Below are 20,039 nucleotides of genomic sequence, written 5' to 3'. Positions count from 1 at the left end.
AGTTAACTATTTTAATCACGCTCTGTAAATTGCTGCTTAATACATAATATATATTATTTAATTTGAATAGTTATTAGGATAAAGGACACTGTTGAGTTATTGATCACATTATTCATTCCAACTTAAGCTGTCTAATTCTTCATGTGTCTATCTCAGATTCCACAGGGTCAGTTGCACATTGCCCAGGTGCCACAAGGAGAAGAAGTGCAGATCACACAGGACAGTGAGGTAAGTTTGTATGTGTGTTTGTGTGTATATATGTGTTAGGATGAGAGAGAGAAAAGAAACAGTCAACCACTCCTTTTGGTGAGTCATTCTTCCTGATGTATTACATTTCTTAGCAAACACATCACTCAGGAGAATTCATTTTGTTGCAGAGAACTCAGGCTTCAGCAAGACGTGGCTTACTGAAAAAATAAAGAATGCTGTCTGTTTTGGTGTGCGACTGTCAGTATGTTGTGTGTTGTCTGGCTATTTGAAATAATCTTTAATATTTGTGGGAGCCTTTGGATTCAGCAGCTGTACACCCGATTACCTGCTGACATTAAACTATTGCCAATGACGGTTTGAATTTACAGAAACAAAAACTTTCTTCTTATTTAGCTTGTGAATAGTGGAATAGATAAACATTAATAATTACTGATGCATTTTTTTTGTCAAGCTTTTTTGGTGATTACTATTCAACATAGAACAATTATAAACAAAGAGGTGCCTGCACATATACACTGTTGCATGACACTATTGCTATGAAATCAACTGCATGTCTTTTAGGCCAGTAGAGGGATTTGTTGCAAAAACCAGCACACAATGAGAGCTGCTGTCCAGCGCATTGCTCTAACAGGTGTCCTGTGATGAGGCTCTCTGTAACACTGAAAGCCCGCCAAGTGTTTCTTCAGAAAATTAGGGTTGATCCCACTTCAGCTGTGCATCATTCATTTGTGGTTGCACAATTCACTTTTTGTACACTATAAACTAGCCTCCTTCCAAAAGAGAGGATAATATAATAGAGCATACTACTAGTCATCTGAAAAGTATGCGTTGTTATAACCATTAACCGTCATTTATTGTGCATATTTTTTCCATGATGACAGACATCCAAGTGAAGCAAACTACACCTAATTAATGGCTGACATTTAATTAATTAGTGAATTTTGGCAAAAGCAGATGTTTCAGTCCAGTACATGCAGGTGTATAAAGAATATGTTTCATGACCCAAACAATTTGTGTCAAAATAGTTTAATAATCCACTTCAATGAGCGCAATTCCCCCTGGAGCGTTTTGGCAGTGCACCACATTGCTACAGTATACTCATGGCAGGGCATATGCTAACCGCTTTAGCCAAGGTAGCCTGGTTACCCGTGTTACCCTGTAGTGTCGCTGCCATCAGAATGACAAACAAGAGACCCAAAACACTGACCGAGTGCGATGTTATAATTACAATATGCTCCGTTATCTCTGTAGTGAAACAATACCACGTCTCCCCATCCCACTCCCCTCTCTGAGACTGTTGACTTCTCTCCGTCTTTGAGTGAAGTTCAAGGCGGAGTGAACATTTGATTTCTGGTCAGACAGCAGGTTGTAAGAGTCAGTTCTGAAAGGGAAAATGTAGTTAAAACCTCTGAAAGTAAAAGTATTGGTTTTGTCCCTCAGACTAATATATTCTTATATGTGACATCATTAGATATTAATAGTGAAGCATCAGTGTTAGAGCAGCCTGTTACTGTTGTTGCTGCTGGAGATGGAGCTTGTTTCAACTGCTTTATATACAGTTAGGCCATAAATCAGCATAAACAGCTGTCAGCAGATGTCTGGACTCCTTGCAAGCAACAGAAAAGCTGTTTTCTTTTTCCTCTGCAGAACAACTAAACTTTTCCAGTAATTGTTATGACCAATCAATTAATACATCAGTGAATGTTTACATTTTTCAAAATTAAAGATCAAAATGTTATTTTTTACATTTCTTTTTTTTCTGCTCCACCAAAATCGTACTGAACCTTGACCCCAAAATCATATAAAGTACACATGAACCTTGAGTTTTGTGTACAGCTGCACCCTTAGCATGGGGGTATGACTTAGTTTCCACATAACACACCCCCACCAGACATCTCTGCATGCACTCAAATCAAACTCAAAACCATACCGACTGCTGAAGAGGAATTTCTGCATCAGCATCATTGTTAATGATTTATCGAGGATGTGGGAGAGAGATTTATTTCAAGGCGCCAGTCTGTGTACACACATACACATGTAATCACATAGTGTATATGATATGTGCCACACATGCATGACAGCTTGACATTTATGCAAAAGCAATTGACACTCTGACCAAGTGTTTTTCTCATTTCCTATTCAGTTGTGCTAAAGAGCACTCAGAGGACGAAATGCACGATTGAGTGAGAGAGATGGAGTGAATTGGAGGCAGAAAAGCTCTAAAGCCTTTCCTGCTCTTTGTGGCTGAGCCCAGATTTTTTTCCCCTATTCCATGATATTGTTTGTTTTTTAGAGTTCAAAGCTTAGCAACAAAATCCCACATCTCCCAACTGCCACTCACAGAATATGTTTTCATTAGGAACTGGCCCCTTTCATTAAAGACATTGGTTTTAGCGTGCTTGAGAAGGAAATGAGCTGTTTGAGAGATTACACTGCTCTCTGGCCATATGGCAGCTCAGACAGCACTGCATATATATGTGAAATACAGTTAGGAGGAGAAAACAGCTGAGGCTAAATTCAGCATTTGTGGTGTCCTCTCTTATGTGGTCTTGTTAATATCACTGTGGGTGTCAGAAATGTTATCATGGTCATTGCATCATGATGGGAATAATTTGCCTGCAAAATGTGTTTTTGTTTTAATTTATAGAATAATTATTATGTCATCGTGTATTAACACATGACAAACATTGTACGCCCAGAATGCCATAAAAACTTGTGATGGCGTAACCAGGGGGCCCACTGGTTGGGACGACTGAGGTTTGATTCCATTAGCAGGCCTTTGTTGCATGTCATTCCCTGTTTTTATCCCTTTTTGTTTCCTGTCATCTCTCTCTACTTTCACTGTCTAATATAGGCATAAAATGCCCCCAAAATATTAAACAACCCAAAATAAACAGTTGTAACACTTTTCATATAGTATCACTGCCATGCAGCACAAATTATAGCCAGGAAAACCAAGAAGTAAAAAAGTTGTGCTTATTGTATAGATTTATGTTTGCTGATCAAAATAACTTAATAATTGTGTATATTTGATATGACATTGGGGTTTTGGCATGACATGTAATTTCTCTATTTCAGGGAAACCTCCAGATCCACCAGGTGCATGTTGGTCAGGATGGACAGGTAAGAACATATTCACAGTAAACAAAGCTAGTAGTTCTAGTAATATATTTAATCACTACAGACTATAAACCATATATTCTTTATCACTGCATACTATAGATAGATACTGTAGATAGACAGATAGACAGATAGACAGATAGACAGATAGATAGATAGATAGATAGATCCTTTTATTTTCATTGTCACAAGTACAACGAAATTTAAAGTGCTCACCAGTCAGTGCATCATTCATAAAAAAATAAAAATGAAATTTTACTTTAATGAGACTGGATAAGAGTATTGGCAGATTCCACAAATGATGTGTGTGTGATCACGGGAGCTGCTATCAATATGCAGGAGACTCCCACAACTCTGGGAGAGTTGTGATGTCTGTCGCTATCTAGCTCAATTTTAATATTTTTCCTCAAAAATGTAACATACCTGACACAACATGACAAGAACATCTCTGTTTCTGTACCAGGATTCCAGATTTCTCTCTGAATTGAATTGATATCTTTACCTCTTTTAATGCATTACAGCCTTCAGTGGTCTGTGAAAACGTGACCCTGAATTTTATCGCTGCATCTGTTTCTTCAGTCATTGCACAACTAGTTCATTACAAATTTAGCTGTGATTTCTCCATGCAAATGCAACTGGCAGGTGCTGGATGTTTGCATTTTGCCAATCAGGTTGGTGAACCACAGTGATTTCCGCGTGTGGCGATGTGAAGTTCACACCCTCTATTATATTGTCACTATGAGTGTTACGATGCTGATGCTGACGTGAATGTGTTATGGATATTTGCTGAATATTTTGCCCATAGTTTGCCCAATGCTGCATCCATGATGGCCACATTCAACTGGAAAACATACATTTCCCATATTTTGCCTTTATTTTGAGGACTTCTAAATAGGAGAGAGAGAGAGAGAGAGAGAGAGAGAGAGAGAGAGAGAGAGAGAGAGAGAGAGAGAGAGAGAGAGAGAGAGAGAGAGAGAGAGAGAGAGAGAGAGAGAGAGAGAGAGAGAGAGAGAGAGAGAGAGAGAGAGAGAGAGAGAACTAATACAACACAAACAGTCCAAATACTTGTATTGCACTGGTACTATACAAGAAGTACAACATAAAATCAATGTGCCAGAAAATATGACTTGAAATATGCTTCTTCTAACATAAGGAGTCACTGGCCAATCTAATTTTTTCTCTTGTATAAGTCACCGAGAGTGTTTGAGAGTTATCACCTTAAAAAAGACCAGTCACAGTCTCTCAAAATTATGAACCTAGCATTTGCAATACTATAAGTACGAAAGCTGCTAACTGTCACTTTGTCTTTACTGGTATGCAGTATAAACGTAATCAGCTGACCAGGCAATGACATTTTTTAGCCTGCTTCTACATTGTCGACTTGGACAGGTGCACCCCGTCAAACAGCCTCCTACATACAATTGGACATGACAATTATGTATTTATTAGAAACATGCCCTCCCACACACCATACACACACACACGTGCACACACACACACACGCGCACAGACACTTAATTCTTTTTGTACTCGCAGTGTCTGTTTTTGTTCATGCTTTGCCCCTCCTTCATCTCTGTCTTGGATGTTTTGGACCGGGGCCCTTTCTGTTTCTCTGTTCTTTCTGCTGAGATCTAAGTGAGTCTCGATCAAAGCAGAGCCGGCCTGTGTATGACCATTTCAGGCCAAATGTGGACGACTGAAGACTAGGGCTTTAACCGACTCAAAATTTTGTCAGTCAACCTGTATTTGGCTGTTCACTAAGAAGAAGAATTTGACTATTTGATCCTTTTTGTTCTCCACATAGAATATTTAATAATCAGAAGAGCCATTGCAACAGAGTCACAGGAACATAAAACAATCGGTTGACTTAATGCTGTAGCACAATGGTGGTTTTCAGACATTCATTTCAATGAGGTAATTTTTGTGCTGTATCTGGGACCATGCGACCCTGCCACAGCGGGGCTGCAGTGGCAGAGGGCTCTAGCAACAAAACCCAGGGTTAGGGTTAGGACACAGTGTGATGTTTTGATATCTGATAAGCATTCAAACTCATGAAACTATTGCTCAAATCAGCCTCATTGGATCATATTTTCTTTTCTTGACAACACCTTTAACAACAGTAAGATCACAACACTGCTTTCTTCTTGAATAAAAATAGAGTAAAAATAGCAAAAATAACGTCTGCAGCCTTAAATTCACACATCCGGAGTTGTATTTGCCATTTTGCTGGCTCAAGCATGAGTACTCCGCTCATAATTCAGAAATGTCTGGCTTGAACTGAAGACGGAATAAGACGAAGATTTTTCCAGGTACTACGCCAATGAACGGACTTAAGAGGCCTAAGAATGTAATGCAAGTAACAACCTATTTATTCAGTCAATAAAGCAATAACGTGCTTTGTTCCAGTAGTAGAAGTAGTAGTAGTAGTAGGAGTAGTAATGTGATAACAGTAGCAATACTTTATAAGGAATTTGTTAAAGCTTTCAATGTTGCACTTGAAAACTCATCATCACTTTTGCTGTATAACAAATTTAAAGTTTGGGCTGAAGAAGTTGCAAGCCACCCACCATCTGGTACCATGTACTTTCAGCTGCTCAGTTCTTCATTTTAATGTCTGGTTAATATCTAAGTCTTCCACTTAGCTTATAGGTTCAAAGCACCATTGAGTGTGTGCGTGCCTCCTTTGTTTGGGTTGTTTATGTTGTTTTATTAGCTGTTTGGCTCCATATTTGCTTTCAATTGATTGAGGTACTCACCACACATCCTCACGCTCCCTCTCTGTTTCACACTCATAAACACACATGCATGCTTGAGTCCTCTTTTGACCTACTTTCTGAGCCTGACAGCAGCATTCCTCTTTGTCTCTCTCTATAGGATCTTAGAACAGGTTTTGGCCGGAGTTTGATTACATTTTGCACTAAAAGGCACATTTCCAGCAAGTATCAAATCATCTCACAGATTTCATGTACCCATTTTTGTCGACTTCCATCGGCTCTGTCAGGATCAGCTGTTGTATAGGGTATACGCCGTGCCATAAACATAACATGCACTAACAAATGCAGTTTGAAGCTGCAGTGTGTAATGTTTGAAGGTTTTTGTTTCTTGCAGACAGACACCACAGAGTCCCAGTATGTGAGAACTAGAAACTGCACAAAGACTTCTATTCCCTAGGCAGTGTCTGGAAGCCTTGTCCAATAAAAAGCTTTTATTTTCTCTGTCTTTTTAGTTCATACTTTGATTAGTTCTGTAAAATGATATGAATGCTGTGCCAAAACAAATACACTGTGACTTTTTCTTGAGACCTCATGTTGCAGGTCGAGCTTTTCACACAAATGTTGTGGTATACAACAGTGGCAGCATTTGTTCCCTTGTATGTTCTCAGATTCTCATGGAGTGGAGGGTGGGCGAATCATAAATGTGATGAAACCCAGAAAGAACATAGACACTCAAAACAAACTAGACCCAAACAAACATGCTATTAGTGATAAAGCTTATTCAAGGAGATGAATGGCTTTGACAGATATGGTTGCATACAAATGACATCTTATGCCTTTATCGTGATTAGTTGCGTGTATCTTGGACCAGAATTTAAAAACCTCAGACAAAGACATTACAAATCAGACTTCATCCTGTGTGCTTTCTTAAATGTCTAATTTGTCTGTTTACAGAGAGGCTTACATCAAAAAAGTTATGTTTTTGTAATATGGCGGAATAGTACAGAGGCTATCTTTGTGTAAACTAGCCTACACTATTCATCAGACAAGAGTTCTCTTCTCACTGTTTCTTTCTCTGGGGTGTTCTTTTACTCTCCATCTTGCTCTGCCTTCTTTTCATCTGTGTGAAGGTGTTGTTACACCTTTCTTTTAAAGGCCATGTGCCACATGCAGCCACTCAAGGTCACATTAACCGTCAGACGTTAACGCTTTCAGGTCAAATCTTGGCTGCATTTAGACCATTACACAAAGAAAAGTTGTCACACTCACAGGCTACGATTTTTAACAGCTTCACACAGGCATTTTTCCACTCTGTGACTCCATCATAGTCTTCATTTATGTGCATGTTTTCCATGGTTGTCTACTCTGCACCTAGCTCATTTTGGTTTATGTCAGCAGTATTTGTCAAAAATTGGAGGTGTCATGTCAGTTACATTTTCAGTAAAAGTTAAGTGAGAGGATTTGGTGCCTCGTTAAAGCATGCTCCATTATTACTGGCAAAATAAATGTAGATGTCTCTGTAGTCTGGGAGACAGGTACCGTTACATTTTTGACAGGACTGCAAACTGACTGTTCAGTCTGCCCTCTGTCCACCTATTATGCCCTATATTGCCACTGGAGATTTTCTGCTATGAGCAGTGCAGTGTGCTACACATATCTTACTACTTTACACTGTTTGTGTGTTTGTCTAACTGCTCACGTACACTTTCAATGTGTAGTTAGTTTGGCAGCAGATGTTTGCGTATCCGGTTCCACATCTGTCGATGCCAATGTAGCCCTGACTGTGCCAGCTGAAAGTCTGAGAAAAACTGGATCTCTGCCGGACTATAAAAACCCTCTCATGGAAAAGAGACGGAAGAGAAGGCAGACCCAGAAACTATAAAATAACTAGTCTTTTACTACACTCCTTGTCTGTCATAGCCTCTTATCTAGTGCCCTTCTCTCTCTGCTGTGATCTTACCCTGCGCTGATGCAGACCAAATGGAGGAATGAAAGATAAAAGGAATGGCTGATGAGAAGGAAGGAAGGGAGGGAGAAAAAAGATGGTGAGAGGAAAGCCAAAAAGGGAGACTGTCTGGAGGAGATGTTTTGTGCCATTCATGATTGAAAACTGAAACCAGTTGAGCTGTGAATGGGAAAAAACCCACTCTGTTATACAAATGCATTGTTGTTCCATGTGCCACATAAAAACACAGAAAGGGGTGGTGCCCTCTGGTAGCTCAAATGGCTCAGACAAACACAACATGCCCACAGTGGCCTCAGATGCCCCCTTTCTCTCTTACTCATCTTTACTGCCTCTCTTTTATGTAGCTCTCTGACCACAGAAAATAAAAATAATATTTGCAGCAAAACAAACAGAATAGCAACACTGTTGAGTAAGACTCTTCTTGCCAGATAGGCCAAAACCCCTGCTGTGTCTGAAAAAAAAACAGCACATCTCAAGAGACAGCTTAAAAGCTTGACCAAATTTACTGATCTTGTCATCTGCCTGCATTATTTACTGATGATGGACCTGAATGCCGCCCATCAGGGGTTTTGGACGTGATTGTCAAGAGTCTGGACACAGTCCCCCCCCACTTCATTTCCTCTCCCTTATTGAACCACTGCCATTGCTTCCTGTCAACACATGTTGCGGTGCATCTGTTGGATCCTCCCAAGCGGCATTGTTCATGGTCAGTGTGGGAACTGGGTCACAGATAGAAGAGAGTGAGAGTCCGGCTCGGCACTGGTCCCTTCAGCGATTCTGCCAAGACCTGTAAACACAGTACTGGTCCATAACCAGGAAAAATAGAGGTAGTATATATTGTGTTCGAGTGATGGTGCTGAAAAGGAAGAAGATGAAAGAAAAACAGAAAAATGAAGGAAGTCTATAGAGGAGAGACTAAAGTGAGGTCATGAAGGAGAGATGATGAGGAAATGGATGATTAAATACGTCTTGAACTCAGTTCCTCTGAACTCATTTTGCACTGGAAGTGTTGATGTTTCTACAGTTGTGTGTGCGCTTGTGTGACAACTACCAGAGACATCAGCTCTTTTGATGCCTGTTGCCTGTTAGCTTCGGTACAGATCTGGCTCTTTAGGACAGTACTTTATGATTCGTCATTGCTACATGCAAAGCAGATGCTTGAACAATCTGTAGGGTTAACCTCATAGAATCAGGGTGTGATTTGTCCTGGAATCAAAATGCTGGCTCGTGGCTTGAGTTTCGCTTTTTTTCTCTCTGTTCAAGAATGTTGTTTCTAGTGTGTAAGGGGATGTTGAGATTCTTGTGATTCACAGCACAAGGGGAGGGTAAAAATGAGATAAAAAGATAAAGCGAGATGTTTTATGACCAATGTTTAGTGTAAGTGGGATGTGCATAAGCAGTGAAGGATTTAGAGGCCTACTCGTGGATACTGTTTCAAAGGAGCAGCGGTCTGCTTTGTGTCCTTGTGGCATTGTGGCCTGCAGATAAAGGGTTACAGATCAGTCGAATCCAAAGTTCTGAATATATGTGTGGGTGTTTGTAAGGCAGAGAAGGGTACCCCCAGTCATGTTTGCTTTTGTCTTTTTAGGCAGAGCCCAGGGTAGTGGGCCTTGTGAATAAGAGGGACCAGATGTTTTAGATGCATTTCAGTGTGACTCACAATCAGCACAGGCCTGGCGCAGCCCTGCCTCACCAATCCCAGGCTCACAGCGCTTCATCAGTTTCAACTCCAACAGGATCCTGACAGGGAAAGCATTTTTTACAGCAATAGTCAGTGCGTTTTAGTGGATTCTACATTTATTATAACCAGGTTAAGGCAATACATCTGTCTTGAATCGGGGTGTTTACACACATTTGAGTCATAATCAGAAAAGGGACAACTTAGTTAACAGAACTAGTCTCATCAGTCTGATTTTAGTCTGATTCTGTTTGCCTGCACTAGGGCTAAATGATTAATTGAAATTGTAATTTTCAAATTGCAGGAGGTGCAATGTGTGTCAAAATGTTTTTTCAATGAAAATGAGAATAATGATGTGGCATTTATCATTTACTCTAATATTGCATTTGCGATATCAATCAAAATTAAATATTGTTTTTCAAAATCTTTCAGCCCTGGTCTACACACACAAACACACACACACACACGAGGCATGTGTTTGGAAAACAAAAAGCATGACGAGCAGTAGTCATGGAGAGCCATAAAACTTGTATTTTTGTGGTAATTGCAGAACAGCTTATATAACTGACACTAACAAGTAAAAGTAACTAAAAGGGGTTTTGTAAAACTTACCAATTTAAATACCAACAAAACATAATATATTAGACCACCCATTCTCCTCAATATTAATGTGACTATTAAACATTAAATATAATTAAACAAGAGAAAGGAAAAAAAAATGTTGAAATGACTGTTTACCAAAAAACGAGAGTGTCTGTGCAATGGTTTGTTTTGTTTTCCTTTTTGCTGCTGCTGGCAATTGTACAGACTACAGTAAATGTGACTGTATCTGACAGATGTGATGCCTCATTGAGTTCAAGACTCCAGTGTCTTACACAGTGATGTAAGAGGGCAGATGTCTTTCACGGCAGATCTGAGAATTGAAGTAGAAATTTTGGCTGCTGCGTGTCAAATGAGCTGGTTGAGTTCAGTACAAATTGTGTTTGGAGGTTCATGTTTACTGCTTTAAAAGGTCAGTCTCAGGTCATTTGTACTTTTTTATTCTTGTTTTCAATGCATTTTTATTTATCCTTTCCTGAAAAGGGAAATACAATTAACTGAAAACAGAATAAGATGCATCACTCCAGCTGTGTCAGTAAAATGACATTTGGTTTAAGAAACGTCTTGGCCTACATTGATGTGCATTTGAAGATAACTGACTTAATAGTAGATATAATGACTTGTGATGGGTATTTTTCGCAGTGTGATATTCTGTTAGTTGAGTTTTACAATCTGTATGCCATCTCCTTTGGCTCCATTGAATTAAATAGGATAATTGGAAACATTATAAAAGTCATCATCTTAAATGAAGAAATTTATAGACATTATAAAAATGCCTCCGTCAGTTTGGCTTGCCAAGTTTGGATTTGCACTAGAGAACAGAGACCTTCTTTCTTCCTTCTTGTTTTAGGGTCCCGACTCTTAATTACTGCTGTTATTTTTGTCATCGGTTCCCTTTTGATTTGCCGGTGGTGGATCAGAATTCAAGTCAAGCTAGCTTTGTCATAAAACCTCTCTGAGCCCTGTCTGAATCGGACTCCCAGTCTGCTAGTGGGAGTTGTGGAGCAAAGGATGCAAGGGAGGGTTTGATTGGATGCAGGTGTTGAACTCGGATGTCGAAACATTGTCAGGGTGTGGGTGGGAGATGGGAAGCAGTGGGTCAGTTAACCAGATCAGGGATCTTGCAACACATTTAGATTTCATGACAAGTATGTATTCAAAGAATACTATAGGAATAATATATAGACAGGAGATGGATATATCAGTAATTATAGCATTATAATATTACTTGCCAAAAGTTTTAACATCACACCTGCAAGTAAGGATACATTTTGGCTTCTAATTCTACTCTGACATTTATTATATTTATATCACAAGTCCACGGTTGTTTATTCTATCATTTTATGAGCTGAGGTCCAGCTGAAATCTGAATATTCTTCAGACTCAAAGGTGAAATAAATGGTATGTGTAACTAAGACCATTAATGGTTTTGGCGAGACATATTAAGGCCAGTGTGCTCATTTTCCCAGTCTACACTAAACAAGCACTCAGAATACCACTGTGTCTTTGGGCATCTTTACAGCGCAATCACAGCCAGGCTTTAGTCCGTCCACACCACACCCCCCCCCCCCCCCTCTTTTGCCCCACCCACCCAGAGCTAGTGTTACTGCTTGGACATCTGTCCAGGGTTGGCAGTCGCAGATGTTGTTGACGGCTGTGAAGCTGAGAGGAAGTTCCATCCACTCCAAAGTCCAAATGTTTCTTTTTTCATTTCCCTGTTTTGCTTTTGGGTTTTTTCAGATCTGAAAGAGGAGGAGGTTTTCCTTTGGGAATGATCGGAACCAGATTTGTGTGGCACTCTGTCTTTTTTTAGTTTATTAGTTTATTTAATAGGGGCCATGCACAACACAACTGTTGAGTCACAGTTAGCTATATAGGCAATTTACATCTGCGGTCCAGTTCTTAGAGCGCAGAAAAATGTTGTGTGTGTGTGTGTGTGTGTGTATATATTTCCATTTCCTCTTGTGTTTTGGGGATTCCAGTGTGCCTTGATTACTGTGGAGTTGAAGCAAAATCTAAAAAGAAAAAAAGAAAAAAAGCTTCTCAGATGCAAAAACACATGTGCACACTAAGCAGGTGACTCATAGCCTCATCTGATTCACAGCTGACATTTACTGAGACCTCCTGTTAGCCTGGGAACTGATGCCAGTCTGCAAATTTTTTGATTGTTGCATGATTTTGACACTGTTATTGGGGATTGAATAGAGACTAGAATTCAGGGCCACTTTTCTATCTCTGAACAACCCATATTTTGTTTAATCCCTCATTATTTGTTTAACTAGTTTCATATAAAATAAAAAGACACAAACTGCATTTTAAATCAGGCAAGTTGAGATGATGGCCGGGTATAAATGTCATATTTATCCTGTTAGTTATTGTCTTTCGTTCTTGGAATCATGACTGTTTTTTGGATTAAGCTGGTGTTGTTCATTTATGCGTCTTTTCTCTCCAGTTGCTGTATTTCTTTGTGGTCCTGAATACATTAATGAAAACATTACAGCATCAGTGAAAGATTTATTTTTTTCTGTCCCATTTTTCTCAAGGCCATAACAGCTAGCAAAGCCTGCAGAAAATTTAAGATGCTGTTGATTGCTCAGTATTCTTGTTCTCCAGTGCTGTGCTATGGTAACATATCTTTTTTAATCCTGCTTGTCTGCTCTGCTCTTTGGCCCTCCAGCATGAGGGTGGCCCGCCAGCCAGCTCTGATTATTTAAGAGTCCCAGTCGCTAAAACATTGAGGTCAACAGGAACTAAAGCACTTAAGATCTGCTGATGGCCCCTGTTTATGACAAATTGAGCCCACAATGTCAAATCCATTTTACTAGACTACATTTTAAGTGAGTCATCTCAGACCTTAGTTGAAAACTGATGCAGTTAAGCAGTTAAGAGTGCAAAGTTTTCCCAGTGTGAGGGTACTTGTCTGCTCCAACAAAGTTTCATCAAGTATTTTTTACCCTTCTGTACAATGTTTCATGATTGTTGGAGATTCAACATAATCTACAGGCAGAATACTTTTCCACATCATGTAACCCTTCCTTGATACAATTTTGTAATTATTTTTGTTTTTGCATCATTGCCAACAAGCTTAATGATTCTGATTATAATTATATCCTATTAGCCAAATGAGACGTAATTAGTACTCAGGTAATTGCTTAATAGCACTCTGTAGTGTTTTACTCTATATGAACTTCCAACCTTGAGGTAATCATAGACAACAAATTAATAATGTATGCTACAAGGAAATAAATATTATGCTACAAGACTGAAATACATTTTCCAGTAACATTTTCTGAACAGCTTCTTTGAAGTGGATGTACATTTCTTGAGCGCTTGATTGTTTTTCGAGCTACTCATACTTTGAAGCCAAGTGTGACAGTATTGCACCCAAACAGCAGAGACGAGTTGTTCTGACAAAGTGAGCTGTGGGACAGGATGTGGACCAGATCAGTTCCTGTGTAACCACTGCAGGGATCTCACACACCGTTCCAAATCTGTAAATGCTTTTGTGAGCCTCTGTGTGCTGCTCCACAGCTGAGAATGCAAACAGCTCTCAAATGGAGGTTGAGAATCTAATTGAGTGAGACAAGTGTTTACCATCTCAAGTGACAACCATAGCATCCCTTGAACCCGGTAACTGTACATTTAGATACAGAAGTTGCACAGTGGAGATACATCATTATGTTTACATACGTACACACTATACTATTCATACTATTGCAGACACATGAGCATTATGCAGAAGATGAGAGAACAGTGGGTTGAAGTGTGGGGATACAGAAGCAAACCCACCCCCCCCCCAAGAGACTGATAAGAAGATCTATACCACTTTCATGTCTATATGTTAAATATGGAGTTGGAACCAGGAGATGTTTGCTTAGCTTAGTTTAGTTAAACACAGAGACTGGAAGCAGCTAGTCTGGCTCTTTCCAAAGGTTACATGTTAATTAGTGAGATATAAAGAGTTGTAATTGAATCATAACTTCCGGGTTCTGTCCCAGACATAAAAAACCTTGTTCTAACCTGCAATCATATTTTTAACTATGCTAATAACTGAAATGACAGCCTTGGAACAGAGCCCTTCTCAACAGTGTGTTGTGCGGCTCGCTTCATATGTTTAGATAAGAGCAGTAGCTTATTGAAAAATGATTTAACACTGTTGTTGGTTCAACATCTAATTTTAGTAGCCAAACACCACTTCCCATAAGCCCTAGACGTTCAAGGGCTAAATGCAAGGGGTCAACAAAGGAGGTGTATTAAAGAGTGAGTTGAGGGGGTCGCAGCTAGCTAGACATGTCTGTGGTAACAGCAGGACAGAGAGGAGCGAACCCTATACAGGTTTGAAAGTTGAAAAGATGACTTCAGAAGAAGCTGTTGGGGAGTTTTATGGATAAGGATGGAACCAAGTTACGATGAGGGACTGATGAAAGAAACACTGAATGAAAGATTACATTGAGTCATGGAAGCTTGTGGAACAGAGGCTAGTCCGGTGACGCCTTGACTTTGACTCTCCAGAGAGATACTGGTAGGCAGTTAAGTTATACCTTTGGACAGAATTAGCTGTGTCCCCCTGCTTCTAGTCTTAATGCTAAGCTGAGCTAAGCTAAGATGTCCAACTTCATATTTAGTGTACACCCATGAGAATTGTATCTATGTTCCCATCTATCTCAGTAAGAAAGCAAAAAGCACACCCAAAATTTCAGACTATTCCTTTAACTCTACGAATGCTGTTTACGCCTACCCCTCAGATCAATTCTCCAACTGATCAAGAATGTTTTATGGGTTATGAAACACTGACTCACTTCGACCAACTCTAACAAGCTATATTAAGAGTTCACTCGGCCTTGATCCATGTTTGTTTGAAGCCTCTTGGTTGTCTGATGGGATGAGTCACTAATAGCTTCCATCGTGCTGACTGGGTCTGGTGCATTCTGGTGATGAAGCGACAGATTTTGTGGTGAAACTGGCTAAGGCTTTCAGATGACGAGGCGAGTTGTTGTGCACCGGGGAGGTTAACTGAATCCGTGGAGTCCATGGAGAAACTCAGAACATCAAAGCAAAGGTTGGACTGGGGGGTTGGTAGGCAGTGTGGGACTCTGGAATTGAAAGGGTTAGGGGGCAACAAACATCATCTGTAATTGAGGTTTGTGAGGTTTGGGTTTTTCTGCAGGCTTGCATATTCTCCCTTAACATTTTAATGTCTGTTTAGCATGTCCCAGCCAGTCCCAGCACCAACTGCAGCTGGAAGGAGACTGAGACCTCAAATAACATCACAGAGAGAGCACAAAGACTACATACATATGAAACCTGCCAGACACTGGAAGAGGCCTTTGTCCCAGTACAAGTTCTTTAAACTGGGAAACAAAATAATCGAGACCAAGCTGTCATTTCATGTAGGAATGCCTTTTCTTTCAAACCAGTAGCCATATCCCCCACTCCCCTTCCACCACCACCACCACCACTGAGAAACCTAGAGTTGGAAAGCCATTGGCCACACTGGAGGGATACTAGTGTGATCTCTGACCTCTCTGTGATAAAAAAACAAGCATGCTCGAGCACAAAGCTGAGTGAATGTTTCCCTCATTTGTCTTCTTTGTGTTTGTGTTGACAGGATGATTGTATCTTAATGTGTGTGCCTGCTGTCACTTGGGAGTTATGCTATCCAAATTAACAGCAGTGTTCTGCTAATCCCAGACCATCTGTGTGTGTGGTATGTGTGTGTGTGTCTGTCGGTGTGCGTGTATGCGTGTGACCTTTTACTAGTGTATACACACACACACTACCAATGCTCTGTGTGTTTGTGGTTAGTCTATCTACAGAAATAGCTTCAACAAACTATAGGAATACCCAACAACACTCCAGCTGCACTGTGCTATTCTGTAATTAGTGCACTGAAACCACAGAGCTCGACTGTCGCCTGGCTGACTTCCATTGCGGTGGGAGATTAGGATCCCCCTGTGATGTCTCCTTCTTCATGCTCTGCACGTGACTTTTATTTCTTTGTCTAAATATGACTCTAATGGAATGAAACTAAGTCCAGGAAGACAAAAGTTGTAAAATGTAATTGAATTGAATGGACCATAAAGTTCCTCTCCAACTCAATGTACAAACAGGGGGTGGAATAAGACAGATTGGCTGAATTGTTTATTTACGTCACTCAGACACCACCACATGGCTCTTTCTTTGCCACAAACGTGGTGTGTTTGTGTTACACCATGCTAGTTCACACTGATGGCTGTAATCAATAAGAGAACATAAACCCATCCAATAGGACATAAATGAGGCTTTGGCGGTTCTTATTTCCACTGGTGTGGACTATAGATCATCACAGTGGTGGCCAAATTGTTGCTGGTAAAACTCAGCTTGGATTAAGATGATGAGTGGGAGTGTAATCAGATCTGTTACACTTTTACAATATATGGAAATGTAAGCAGATTGCAGGTTGACTGATGATAATGTTGAGAATGGATTGGAAATGTTGATGGGTGATGGTTGACAATACTTCTCTGTACTCTTCCTCCGTCCTAGGTGCTGCGTGGAGCTCAGCTGATAGCGGTGGCATCAGCTGATGGGGGTGCTACAGCAGTAGAGGGCTCCCCTCTCCCCCCGGACATCCAAGTGCAGTATGTCCAACTAGCCCCTGTTGCAGATCACACAGCTGCTGTACAGGTATGAAACACAACCCAAACACAAACTCTTCCAGGCTTTTGTACACGTGTACACAAACTCAGATTGTTTGTAGCTGTGTAGCATTCCAAGTGCTGGAGTGTACAACTATCGTCTGTTTGAAGTAAAACAGAACCCAGCACTAACCTAAATCAATCACAACTCACATGTGTTTTTTTTTTAAAAACTAAACCATAATAAATAACTGAGTTCCCCTCCTCACACTGATGTATATAGATCAGTAATTAGTCCCTTAGTGATGCCATTAATCTCTACTGTGTTCAGCCAGAAATTGCAAGGTGTTAAGATAACAGTTATAATCTGAAAGGTACAGTTAGTACTTTAGCTTCTTCAGAAAACTCTCATTGTTTTATACACGATTAAAATTGTATTTAATTTTGTATAAAAATGTGTTCAATCAGAGTGAAATAGTTGGAAGAGCAGTTGGTGATGGAAGTATCTTTTCCATCTGAAAGTTGACTTCTAACTTTACTTTAAGTCTCCTAGGTCTTAAATAATTCTCCTTCCTTCCTGGAAAATCACTTTTTTGTTAGTTCAGTGTTTTCAAATTATACTAAATATACAATACCCAGATACAATGCCAGCCAGTGCCTCAAAAGTACAATTTGTAGTACATTCAAAATGTGTCACTGTAGACAAGTAACTGAATATTAAAAAAAAAAGTGAGCTTTTTTTATTGTTTTAAACGCAGTGTTCCTTGGAGCTCAGTCATTGTAGTCATCACCTAAAATGTACACAATCTTGTACCTTTTGATTTAAATGTATTTTTTCAGTTGCCAGTTGTTTGTACTGGTGACTCAACCAAGAGAATATCATGTTCATGCTAGACAGTGAGTCACCTCACATTGCCAAATCGCCCATTCTCGACACTATACCGCCATCCAATTGGAGAAATGGTTCTGTTAAATTGGAGCAGTTGTTCTGGTAAACAATTAAAATGTACGCTTCAGTCATCCAAGTTCATAAATCATAGGTAATGACATAGAATTGCTGATAAAGCGAAAAAACAAACACACATCATTATTTAAAGTAGAGGTCAAACCAGATCTGTATCAGTAAAAAAGAACAACCCTGATTGTTCTCAACTTTTCTGCCCTTCCTTATATTCAGCATTTGCCAATTTTATGAGTCCTGTTTTTTTCCTGTTTTTATACTGTGAAAGTTTTGTTTTGAGAAATTAGATGCTGACTAGCAACCAAACTTTCTGCTTGTTGGGGCTGACACCTGCCTGGTTTGATAGACGAATGAGAATGACTGCATCCTGTAATATTTCATTCATAATTACTGTAATGTTGAAATAGAAATATGAGTAATTTCTGCAATTTAAACTAAACTACTTGCAGGTACAATGGGTCTCCTTTTTCCTTGTTGTCATAATCCATCTTGAATAAAATGCATTTTTCTCTCAGTCATTATGATGGGTGTTTGGACAAACAGTAATTTAAGATAGTAAAAATGTGAAGAAAGAGTGTTACAAGGGGAAAAGTGGTAATTAGTAGATATGCCTAAAATCCCTTGATGATTGAGCTTGTTGAGCAACAGCCACATATGGAATCAGGATTGTGCACAGGCACACGGCACAGTGGCCTTTGAAGTGGTCATTGTAATCTGCTAGGGATATAAAAGAACATTGCTTTTCCATTGTTCTCTATGCGTTTATTTTCCCCAAATATGTTGGATATCACATTTTCTCCTTACCGCTTTTCCCCACCTCAAGTCACATGCTGAAATGCATACCCTCCAGGCCTGATGCGAGTAAAGTCCTTGTTGTGTTATTATTGTATAAACAGAGAGAATTTCAAATGATTTATGGCTGTGCGGAATACATGTCCTGTCCTGATAGAAATCTCCTTGCAGGCTTTGTAGTGTAATTGATCATATATGTGTCCCTGCAAGACATGCAGAGAACAAATGTGCTGACCAGCCACACATCGGGTTTTTAGGATTTCCTACTCAAGACATAAAGACTTTATCTTGCTGTCTGTTTATTTATTTTGTCGTTTAGGTGATTGATTCCTTACCCCTAGCAGCATGGAGGTAGTTAAGGGCATCCTATATTGATTAATTTTTTGGAGTGTGGATCAGATACAAACTGATAAACCCTGAAGCACAATTTATTTGTGTATTTATGATCATACACAAAGATTGACAATCCACACACTGTATTCCAAGATCTGTGCTCCATGTTGCGTGGTACATCAAGCAATCAAAATGTTTATTTATTCAACTGATTTCTTTTGAATGGATTTTTAGGTTTAAAAGAGCTCATTTTTCCTAACATTTGATTTTACACAGATCATGACAGAAATAAAACAGAAAGGTCGAATCAGTCATCAGCTTGCTGCTCAGTGGAGCTTGGGTTCAGGAAGGGTGTACGGACTTGATGAAGGACAGAATGAAACCACTTGTTAACAATGTTGTGTTTTTTGATGAAACTATAGCCGCTCTTACACAGTATGTTCAAGGCCTGCCTAGCTGTTCTGTATAAGAGGTACAATTACTGAATTGGGGGGCAATCTTGTTCTGCCATTAAGTTGGCAGTGGAGGTAGTCACTTATGGGATCAGTGTCTGTGTAAAGGGACAGCTGGCATGGCGGGACTACATACCAACCAATAATCAGTCATATGACAAAATGTTATAGCATGCTATTAAAACACAAAGAATGGTGAATATGTCTTGTGCTTCTTTGTTTTCTTTGTCTTTTAACATTTTGGGATTGTGTTTTCATTTTTGTGTGTGTGTAATCCATAAATAAATCATATCATGAAACAAAAGGAATGCAATAAAGCAAGACAAAGAAAAGCACTGATCAATATAATATATAAGAAAATATACTAGGGCCCGTTTCCACGACGGAGTATTAGGGTCGCATTTTTTTACGCGACGAGATTAAACTCGACATGATGATTTTATGATGATTTTAAAGTCAGCGCTTTGACATTAAACTCAAAATGTCGAGAATAAAGTCGGCCCACAGTGGATGGGGGGCGTGGCACATGTGTCTTTGTTAGTTTCCCCCGGCGCAGTTGTCATTTTCTCGCCCTGCGCCCACGTTGTCTAAACAAC

The 20,039-nt window shown here is 39.7% G+C and overlaps 1 protein-coding gene across 3 annotated transcripts in view; it reads left to right on the top strand.

Annotated features, from left to right (window-relative positions):
• Positions 1–20,039, top strand: part of banp (BTG3 associated nuclear protein) — a 35,744-nt gene that overhangs the window by 12,634 nt on the left and 3,071 nt on the right. For all 3 annotated transcript variants that reach the window (XM_053318806.1, XM_053318805.1, XM_053318807.1), the window contains 3 exons: positions 157–228; positions 3,289–3,333; positions 16,814–16,954. In XM_053318806.1, the coding sequence (XP_053174781.1) occupies positions 157–228; positions 3,289–3,333; positions 16,814–16,954 (258 nt within the window). The remainder of the gene's footprint in view (positions 1–156; positions 229–3,288; positions 3,334–16,813; positions 16,955–20,039) is intronic.

This window comes from Scomber japonicus, chromosome 5, assembly GCF_027409825.1.
Source record: "Scomber japonicus isolate fScoJap1 chromosome 5, fScoJap1.pri, whole genome shotgun sequence".
Taxonomy (NCBI): Eukaryota; Metazoa; Chordata; class Actinopteri; order Scombriformes; family Scombridae; genus Scomber; species Scomber japonicus.
Note: the sequence above shows the minus strand (reverse complement) of the source record. Positions and strands in the feature narration are given on the sequence as shown.